At 46.3% G+C, this 10222-nt stretch overlaps 3 protein-coding genes across 3 annotated transcripts; all 3 read right to left on the bottom strand.

Annotated features, from left to right (window-relative positions):
• Positions 1-761: 761 nt before the first annotated feature.
• On the bottom strand, positions 762-1106 carry DQ04_04771020 (hypothetical protein; the record flags this gene model as incomplete). Its single annotated transcript, XM_009313777.1, has 1 exon — positions 762-1106. The coding sequence occupies one exon, from the start codon at positions 1104-1106 to the stop codon at positions 762-764; it is 345 nt and encodes a 114-aa protein (XP_009312052.1).
• A 6777-nt stretch (positions 1107-7883) lies between these two features.
• DQ04_04771010 (hypothetical protein) lies at positions 7884-8348 on the bottom strand (the record flags this gene model as incomplete). The annotated part of the gene is made up of 1 exon (XM_009313776.1): positions 7884-8348. The coding sequence occupies one exon, from the start codon at positions 8346-8348 to the stop codon at positions 7884-7886; it is 465 nt and encodes a 154-aa protein (XP_009312051.1).
• Positions 8349-9364: 1016 nt separating this feature from the next.
• On the bottom strand, positions 9365-9574 carry DQ04_04771000 (hypothetical protein; the record flags this gene model as incomplete). The annotated part of the gene is made up of 1 exon (XM_009313775.1): positions 9365-9574. One exon carries the CDS (start codon positions 9572-9574, stop codon positions 9365-9367), a length of 210 nt encoding a protein of 69 aa, XP_009312050.1.
• Between the last annotated feature and the right edge of the window lie 648 nt (positions 9575-10222).

The following is a 10222-nucleotide window of genomic DNA, read 5'->3' as shown; positions in this document are numbered from 1 at the left end:
TCAAAAAAAAAGTGGCTGCCTACATTATTTTTGAAGTTAGATTCTATTATGGGTAAAACCACAAAAACAAAGCGAAGGCCTACGTAAGACCAAAAAATCCAAAGCTCCTGATACCCACCTTCTGGATATCTACAAACGTGCCTAAACTCAGTACTTGAATAAAAATAACTACTTATTGTAACAATTTAAATAATAGAATTGCCCTTCTGGTAGAGCTGTCGGGCTGCAAAGTCACTTTCCAACCTTTTCCACGCCATTAATATGCTATAATTCGAATTCTCAAACGTTGAAAAATGCATAAGTTTTCTTTAACGCAAGCCAACATCGGCAGCAAACCCACAAGCTCAGTGCGAAAAAGGGCTCTGCTAACCCAATTATAATTCAAACGAAAAGAATGGCAAGGAACCCAGAAGAGTTATCTTTACACACATTCGGGGTGCCAACTGGCTCTGCCGTAATGTCAATATTTAGTACTCCATTTTTTTGTGGGGGAAAACTAAGAGTTTAGAATCCTGGCATGAAGGCATTGCGCGCCTTGCTGCATTGAACCATGGTGGCCACCCGGTGCCCAGCACCTTGTTTTGTAACAGGTGTTCCTCTCACAACCTTCTGGTTAAGATCCGGACGCCTTGGGTCGGCCTGCGGGGGGCAAAATGGAGAACCCAACCATCTTGCTGAAGAGGGTCCAGGCTGCTGTTTTGGCCAAGTTTATGCTGCTCAGCGGTCAAAAAAAGGAGGGCTTTACAAGACAGTTCTCGGCCTTACGGCCGCCCCATCGAAAGGGAGGGCGCGCGGCAACGGAAGCGGTTTAAGAGTTTGGATCCCTTCGGATTGAGCCCTTCAGTAAAACCCTTCTTAATCTGAAAAAAAAATCCGCAACGTGTTAGCGCGTCCGCGCTGTAGCGGGATTGGGTCGGGCGGCGGCCGGCTTCTGGAGTTGGGGGCCGTTTCGATGAGGTGTGGGGGGCCATGCGGCGGCCCGTCGCGTCGATGTTGCTAGCCCGGGAATCCAATTTGCTCATTGTGGATAAGAACGCTTTGTCCATAGAAAAGCCAGAAGAATTCAAACTGCAGAAGCCCAGCCCCAAACAGGATGTGTGGTGCATTTCGCGGCGGTAGGGGGCAAGCTGCCTGATCCTAGGCGGCGGTTTGTTCCGCAGCCGGAGACCAAAAAATCCATGGCAGGAGTACAAAGTAAAGGTTTCACCGGGTCAAAAATTTCAGTGTCCGATGCAGTTTCTGATCGGACAGAACTTTTATTCGACCTAAGGTGTCTTTATTCAAGGTGGCCCCTACAATGGGCATAGGGAGAAGGTTTCGCTGTAAGCGAAATAAAAGGCTTTTTGAAGTTTACACGCCCACCGTTTCGCGAAAAATGCAAACCACAGACCCCCCAGCCATTACAAGGGTCTTGGCGGGAAGATCCGAAGCGGCACCGCCCCAATTGAGAATCTGCGCTTGAATTAATAATACCGGCGCGTGTGAGTTGCAAAAAACTCTAAGACTTCGGAAAAAACATACGGCCCATTTTCTGGACCAGGGGGCGCCATGGGGGGGGGGCAGCGGGTCGGGAGAAGCAGGTGTAATTTATTGGGGCGCCCCTTCTCGTGAGCAAAAAATTGTTGGTGTGAATCAAGAAACGCCACAATGACTACAGAGCCCCGCCCCATTGCCCCGTGGCGGTGAAAAAAATAAAAGGCATGGTACTCCGGATTGTGTGTGCAGTGTGGGTCCGGGTGAAATATTTGCCTCCACATTATTTCTTTTTAAATGTTATGCGCCGGCGTTGTTTTCGGATTGGTGGGGGCCTGTCCGCCTCCAAGGCCATGTGGGGACACAATCGAATGAGCCCGAATTGCGCACAGGAGCCCCGCCCAAAATCATTGAATAACGCACCCGTGCGCCCTTCAACTAATTTTCCAACTTCCTCCCCACTGGCAACGGGCGTTTCCGTACACATATATGGCCGTTTGATTTAAAGAAAACGGGGAAAGGCTTGCCAGCATGTGGTGCAAGGAAGAAGGCGCCGCTTATGAGTTCCAAGGCGGAAGCAAACTCTGAACACATTGCCCTGTGCGCGCTTCATTCCCATTTTTGGGGACATATGCATTTTTGTTGGCAACGTGGTAATCATACGCACTATGCGGACTATGAATCCACAAAAGTAAGCTTTACTACAAGATACGGTCGCAGTGGACAAGATACTACGTGATCTTTAGGAATAATCTGGTTTGGGATGCGTGACTTTAAGCGCAAACTCGGCAGATGACATTTCGAGAGGCCGAACCATAAACCACGTAGATCTTCTGAAAGAAGGCTGCGCGGTCTGGGAGTTTGAGGCCCTAAAGTTGCCCGCTCGTATGTGGCATTTTAATATGATAGCTTTAACTCTTATAAAATCGATGAGCGGTACAACGCAGAAGACTCAGAAATATACCCTATTAAACCCTCATTTGTTGAAAAGTCAAATTGCCTTAATTGGACATTTCCCATTCAGAATCGTTTATCCATCAAATCAGCTTCTTGCTTACGAAAGGGCAGCTTTATGGCCCCACTCCTACAGAGGCCTTCTCACTCCAATTTGCAAGTGTCTTCCTTTTGCAAATCCTTCACCGAAAACGCCCACCGCATGAAGTATCACCCGCCGGGTTTTTAGGCCCACCGTCGGCATGTAGGAAAAAACCTCACAAATGTTGCGTTCCTCGAACAACGCCCAAATGCGGAGCACCTCCCAGAAGAAAGCATGAGAATTCTTCGGCGCCGCTGTAAGCAGTTCTCCGAACCGAAGTGTAGTCCACCCGCACTTCCGGATTGGGGGTCAAGATTTCTTTAAAAGCACAGACTGCCAACCGGAATGCGCGGGCTTTGGCTGCATGTTAAGGCGCAAATGCATTATCCAACAGCCATCAGAATCGTTTTTTTTTCACAGAGTCGGGAAAATAAAACACACCCTAACCGTACGTAAACGCATCGGCTATCCAAGTGGCCATTATTCTTCTCCAATGCGTGAAAATATTTTAGTTGTTACCCGCCAACCTCAATCGCAGTGCGTTCCCAACTTCTATTCCCAATGGGGAAAGATGAACCGACGATCAAATCTGGAACATTCCTCTGTTCAACGCCGATGGTCTATGTCAAATGGTTTTATGAGAGGCGAATGTGATCTATCTATATATTTTCCTCGTGTCTTCTCGACTCGTTTCGGTGGCCATCCATAAGTCCACTCGCATGTTCGAGGGGCCGCCATTTCGAGCGCACCAGCATCACTACTCCCGTTATTGCGGAAGTTCAAAATCTTCAATATTTTAGGACTCGCCCTGTGCCCCATGGCCAATCGGCCAGCCCCACGAGAGTGCGACCCACGACTCGACACTGAAAAGGATGTCGCGCTTCCACCGGAAGGGCAATCTAAATGAATGATGCCCGGAAATCGTCGCGCAATGCCGCCCCCAAGAGAAAAAAAAATTTTGACAGCACCCCTTCTAGCCTGTATTACTCTGGCGATTGAAAATGTATTTTCGCGAAGCTCCTTTCGTGACTGAGCACCCCTGACCCCCCTTTCCATCACGAGGCTGTGGAAGTGGCACTGTAATTGATCCAAAATAGCGCAAGCTGTGACGCAATATAATGCTTTTGATCATAAAGGCGAATTGCAAGGAAACATTTGCTTTGTATGCTACCAGTATCATTTGCATTAATACAAAGACACACAAAGGGCACATTAATGTATGTGATTGATACACTAACAAACATAAAAGCAGCACTAGTATATTTTTTTAAAGTTTGCGTCAGGAATAATCTGCTACCTTACATCACTACGGCACTAACACAGTAATACATTTCGGATCCGTTTATGATTTGAATTCATGCCTGTAGCAAAGCATGTAAGTCTTAAAAGCCCGCCTAACCCAATCATCTCTGCCTCTGTGCGGGAGGCGGGTTGAGGATGCCTTCAAAACGTCCGTTTCATACGTTTTAAATGAGATGGAACGGAACATCTTCAAGCACGTTTCTCGTGGTAAAAGGCTTTTTGTCTTGTGCGAAGAAGAACGCAACAAATGACGTGTTAAAAATGACAATATTTTACGCTTTCCTTCTTTCTCTCTTTAGCGAAAGTAGTGCAAATACTATTTTTTGTTGTTTGGATCTGTTGTTGCTAAACAGTTTATCAGCAATGAGTGGCAGATTATGGTAGCATAGGTGTCTTTGCACTAGTAGAGAAACCGATGTCTAGAAGAACCTTGTAGTTTTTTTTCTTCCTCTTATGAAACAGCATGCTGCACCCTCACGCAATAATCAGGTTTTTTTACATCAAAAAATCGTAGAATGTAGACGCCTTCTCTCACAAATGATATTTATTAAATAACCGGCTTCCCTTTGGAAGGGCGCGGTCACTGTTTAGCGCTTGGTGAAATCCAGATGGCTTAAAGGCATCATACCTAAAAAATACAGTTTCGAATATCCCTTGGATGCACTCATCTAAAATAACGTATGCAACAACAGGTTGCTCTATTATGTTTTCCCTAAATGAGTGCTGTGCGATGTGTTGCTTTTTAACTGGACTACGCTGAAGCATCTCGGTATGCCCGAAGAAAAAATTTCTTTGTGCGACACAGAATGACAATTTTTATACGGTTTTTGGGGAAGCCTTACAGGGCACCAATCGCATATGTGGTAGAGCATCCTGCTTTTGTGACGTTTAGGTTTATCGAACCTTTTTGCTCAGCGGCGTAAGTAGCACAATTTTGCTTCGACTCGGCTTTGTTGATGGTAACTGATTCAGATTCACCAAGCGCTTGTCAGCATATCTCGTTCAAACAAAATGTAAACTATGCAGGGAGATTTCTTTAGTGCATCTTAGCCCATGCCAGCTCATCTTGTTTAAATTTTATTCAAAGTTTTCTTTCAGAAAGAAAAAAGAACAGATATAAAGCTAATTATTCGTTGAAACTCTAAAATTGTAGCTGCGGGGGTTCAAACTGGCGGTGTGACAAAAAACCACTTCTCACTATACAATGAAGCTGGCCCCATTAAAAACTGTTTTCAGTGCTTAGGCCTTTGCTGATGCATTGCACACGTCTTTGGTCCGCGCTCTTGGCATAGGGGTGATAAAAGTCAACTACAGCTCAAACGTGCTTGGCTTTCTTTTTTGAAGTTTCTGAGGAGAATGGTCAGATATTATGTTTGAGAGTTTTTGTATTGTTTTTTTAATTTTTCATATTTCTATAGAATATCGCAAATTTCAAGGTTTACAAGTCAACTGAAACTTTTCCTTTCCACCTTACAAGCGCGATTGGGGTTAAAAGCCCCAGCGCTTTTTTTTTGACATTAGCCGGAAGGACTTTATGGACGAGACTCCCTTTTGGCAATGGCTTTAAAAATAAGCTGTGGTGCAGGAAAAATAAAAAATTGCTTTTTTTTATTCGCACTCACCGTTGGGGAAAGCAATATCTAGGTTCTGCTAATGTTTTTCTTCTCCTACATGTCGTTGCTGAGCGTGTTTCCAAGGGCGGCAAGTAGCGACAGCGCCGCCAACACCAGGTACCCAGGGAAGCCTTACAATAGTTTGGTTTAACTTATATGTTTGTTTTGGAGTATATACCACACACTTTAGTTGTTCGCAACGCTTCCCGAAAGGGTAGTCGCCAATGTGGGGCACCGTTTGCTGCTATGGTTGTCTCCTCTGGCGCTGTTTTCTTCGTCGGCATCGGTGAATTTCAATACTTTGAGCGGTTGAAATAAATAGCTATTTATCACTGCTGCATTATAGCGGCCAAAAAAGGTAACTATACACAACATTTTGAAAAGAGAATAACCGTTATATTGTCAATGCGCATATGAAGTATAATTGGCAAACTTACCTCGAATGCCCACAAAGCCAAACTGATTGCGCTAGCTTCGGCTTGTGAAATTATGTTTTTGGTCTGTTCCTATGCCCCTCCTTTGGCCCATGCCCCCGCCCCCCGCCCTTAAGCAACAACACCCCCCTTCCACACAGGGAAGTGTATTTGGACAATGCCCTGGAAGTGGGTAAATCCGTGGGAGGTTTTCTGGGTTGTTTTTCAATAAGGTATTTAACCAATCCTTGAAAGCCTTGACGGATTTGGGGGGGGGGTATAAAAATGCCAGATCTTGAGGCTTTACTAACCCCTAGTTGTGCCGCGACAATCTTCTACAGACCATTTTTAGAAGGAAATAGTGGCGAAATAGCGAACCCCCTAGCATCCCTGCTGCACGCATCCGGCGTGAAGTTATGCTTTCCAGTTCCTCCACGGAAATATTCTGAAGGGGTGCGGCGTCCCTAATTTTTCACATTCTTAGAACCCAGATAAGCGGCACCGTGTGTGTTCACAATACATGTTTGAATCAATAATATCTGTATTGACGGGCCTCGCGCATGCGTGGGGCCATGGAGTTGCAGTGTTGAACAAAACATGCATCGGTGTGGCGCAACGGTTGGGGAACAGAATGCCCTCACAAAAAGTTATGAATTCATGGGGTGTGGTTCAATCATAAGGCAAACACGGCCTCTCTCTGCGATATAAGGTTTCTGGGCCCCCCGCTAAAACTCTCGGGCTAGCATGCAATATTTTTGAACCACGTTTATACCCCATTGGAAGCGGTGTGAACCCTACTAGTTTCCCGCTTTTTGTACGACACCGGAAATTCGTGCGTATCTCTGCTGGTAAACATACTTGGAAAAAGGGGACCTTCATATAAAAAATAACTGCTGTTTTATTACAAACAGCAACCAGATAGCACGAGATATGCCCAAGGGAAACTGAGGCTTCGCAGTTTTTCTGTTCATTTTCCGCTTTCAGTCAGACTATGCAGCGTCACATCGGCCATAAAGGTTTCTTCTCCATGATAGTAAAAGGCCAAAGACAAGCTGTAGTGGGTCATTCCGATGCTTTTTGGATGATGCCTACCTTCTTCATTGCTTCGAAGTCTTCTTCGGATATCCTCAAGGAAGCTCCCGTCTCACCTTCTCTGAAAACTCGGTCTGTCCTATGATTTCCCCTACATTATTAAAACGCACAGCGTCTTTAAGTTAACTCAAATTCTGACCCAGTGGAGTAATAGAGTCGAAACGTCTATCTTTTTAACGGCAATATTTGCTTACCTTCCTTGTCGGCTGCCCGTGTGCAGTGGCTGCGTCGCAGAATGCTGTGCCATTGAAAAAGCTCCCTGGAATGTTCCTTTTCTCAGTTTAGAAAAGCCCACCGCAATGTTGCCCTTTGCGCAATGCTCTCCACGTGTCTTCCGTCAGGTGGGCCGACCTGTTCACGAGAGTGACCCAATGCCTTAAATAGAGAGCTATGCTGCGTGGTGCCTCTAGAGGGGTTGTGTGTTTTCCAAGCTGCGTCAGCAGCCAAGGGCCAAAATCGCGTTCGATCACTGCCGCCGCCGCGCGGACCAATGCCCCTCTTGTTATTGATATGCGCCGCCATGGCGTATAATAGGAGAGCATTTTTCATGCCTTTTCTTGCTATTATTTGGGAGCCTTTCCCATTCCACCATACCCTTTATTACGGCTCGTGCCTTTTTGGCACCTTCTCCGCCGATCCGCACATACCGCGCCACTCTTTGGGGGTCGATTGTGCACGTTTCTGGGAGAGCCCCCCAGTCCACAATGAGGGCCTCCTTGCCTCGCGGGTGTGGTATAAAGTTTTTTTGTTGGAGTAGAGCTATTTAACCCCACTGGCTGGCCATTGCCCATGTTATTCGTAGTGCGGCCCAATAGTTTTCAAGGGCCATAAAATCTCTGATGCGATACCGCCCCCGAATCTCCATCGGGCGACCCTCCTTATTAGGTTTATGTTTCTCTTTTTCTGTAAAACCGGCCCAAAATATGAGCCGATATTTCTTCTGCGGCCAGTAAACTAAACAGAGTTCTTGCGCATTGAGCAGCACAACTTTTGGTCAATTGTAGACTTAAAATAAAGAGAGGAACATTTTCCCCCCAAATCTCTAAACCGTTCCCTTCCGCCAAGTCGCAGAATCTTATTATGGACACCCTTTCTTCCCAAGCCGATTGTGCCCACATAGTTTGGGCAATCCGTTTTGCCCCTTAAGCTACCGCTGCGGCATCCGGCGTACCGGACGGTGCTGGGATAGCAGAGGCATCCTTTACTGATGCCTTGAAAAGTGGAACCGCTTGTCCTGGGAGGGTCTTCCAACTTCGAGAAATTTTTTTGGGGACTCTGCAGCACAAAAAGTTCATGAAGACTGGCAAACTGGGGTGGCGTTCCCGCCCTAATGACAGGGCATTCTTCTTTTGCACTTGCTTCAGAAGCGCGTGACACATCATGTGTGGATTTAAATATTTCTTTGGCCACGGAGTTCATTGTTTCCGGGGCTGATAATCGTTCTTCGGCTTGAATGTTGTGTTTTGTAATTGTGCATATCGTGTTCTGGTGTAACGCCCGATGCGGCCGAAGCGGTAACACCGCGCTTTCCTTGGAGGAGGAGCCGTGTTTTTTTTGGCTTTCCGAACCGCCTGAAAAACAGAGTTGTCCTTCATCCGTGGATCATCAATTGTGTAATAGATAGCTTGGATCTCTGCGCTGGCGCGTTCCCGGGCTACCGGCAGAACGCGCAACTGATAATGCAGCCGCCTGCCCACTTGCGTCACTTCGGCGGATATCCCTTCGTGGCGGATGAAATCAACCCAAACTACGAAATCGAAACCAGGTTTTGTTCTGAAAGAGGTGTAGGACAGAGGCAACAGAACAACATCACGATATGCCACAAGTAGCTGTTCTGGTGGTGTCTCAAACAAATACCCCAATGCACCTTCGAAGGTCCATATATTTTTTTGTGGTCGGAAACCTTTTCCACAAATTTATTCCTGATTTCTAGGATTCTTCGCACCCTAACCTGGGGTAGTGCCACCGGTGCATGCCCCTGCCTTTCACCCTGTTCAAATGCATCATCTTTATTAGGTTCCAGAAAAGTATGCACGACCAGAGTTCAAGGGCCATCTTCGAGCTCTGGCGCATTATGCTGTACCAGTCATCCTTGTGGATTCACCACTGGTTTCGAGTATGGGGTTTCAATATCTTTCTTGTTGAGCCACATCTACATCTGATTCATCTGGGCACGCCTCTGGTTGGTTTCATTGTGCGACTGATTGTTTTGATACTCCAGCGTGTTGATTTGGCGCTGCATTTGATTTATGCGATCTTGCACGCCCAGATGTTGAGCTTAGGCGTCCTGTTGAATTTTTAAAATTTCTTCGGCCAGTTTTTCCCTGGTCATTTCGCACTGCTGGTATAGTATCGATTTGCTGTCCTCCAGAGTCATCCATTCGCTCCAAAAAGTCGTCCGTGCATTATTGAAATCCTTTAGAAAATCCTCATTATTAGACATCTTGAAGGGCATCATGGAGCGCCGCAAAGAAACAATGTTTTGCCTTTGTGCCATTGTTCAGATGAACAGTAAGTTCACCGTTTTCAATACCCACAGTGCCCTCAGCATGATGCACCTGCATACTGAAATTCAGCTGGTACTCAAATGAAAAGGGTGTACGACCACAATGTTCAATGAAGGCCCTGAGAGTCGTTAGGCCCATCCTCCATTCCACTTCCAAGATCGATTACTGGGTAATGGTCGGCATTGTACAAACCTGCTTCTGACTTACTTGTGTTTTCAAAACTAACAGTTTACGAAACTTTATTTTCTTAGTATATATAAAGTCCAGCCAAAAACTTATGATGAATTTGCTGTCAAAAAAAGGCAAGGTTTTACCATTCCTTTCGCAAGCTCCAAAAAAAAGCTAGCATTATTCGCCATGCTTTGGACCGTCTTAAGAAAGGGTAGGTGGTTCCATTTCCCGTGGTTGAGAATAAGCCGCCCGGGAAACGACCACATTTACCGAATGGACCGAGGCTTCAAATACCCAGGAAGGTTACGAAGCCGACGTTCCTCTGGCTCACATTTTCCACTATCGTGATGCCGTTTATCGTGAATGGGCCGCTTTGTTTGATCCAAAGGCTTCATTTTTTCCAGGTGGGCCTATCTGAAGGTACTTGGGCAGGGTTTCGTTGCCGCACGGAAAGCAAAAAGCTTGTGAAACCAATCGGCTTCCAATTGGCCTCAAATGCTGCTCACCATTACGAGAGTCTTGGCGGGTGACCCGGAGGTGGTAAAACTGCAGTATGCATCCAGGAGAACAGTTGAAGATGCACACGCGGATTGGCAAAATACGCATAAGCACACC

The sequence above is a fragment of the Trypanosoma grayi genome (assembly GCF_000691245.1).
Source record: "Trypanosoma grayi strain ANR4 Tgr_477_V1, whole genome shotgun sequence".
NCBI lineage: Eukaryota > Euglenozoa > Kinetoplastea > Trypanosomatida > Trypanosomatidae > Trypanosoma > Trypanosoma grayi.
Note: the sequence above shows the minus strand (reverse complement) of the source record. Positions and strands in the feature narration are given on the sequence as shown.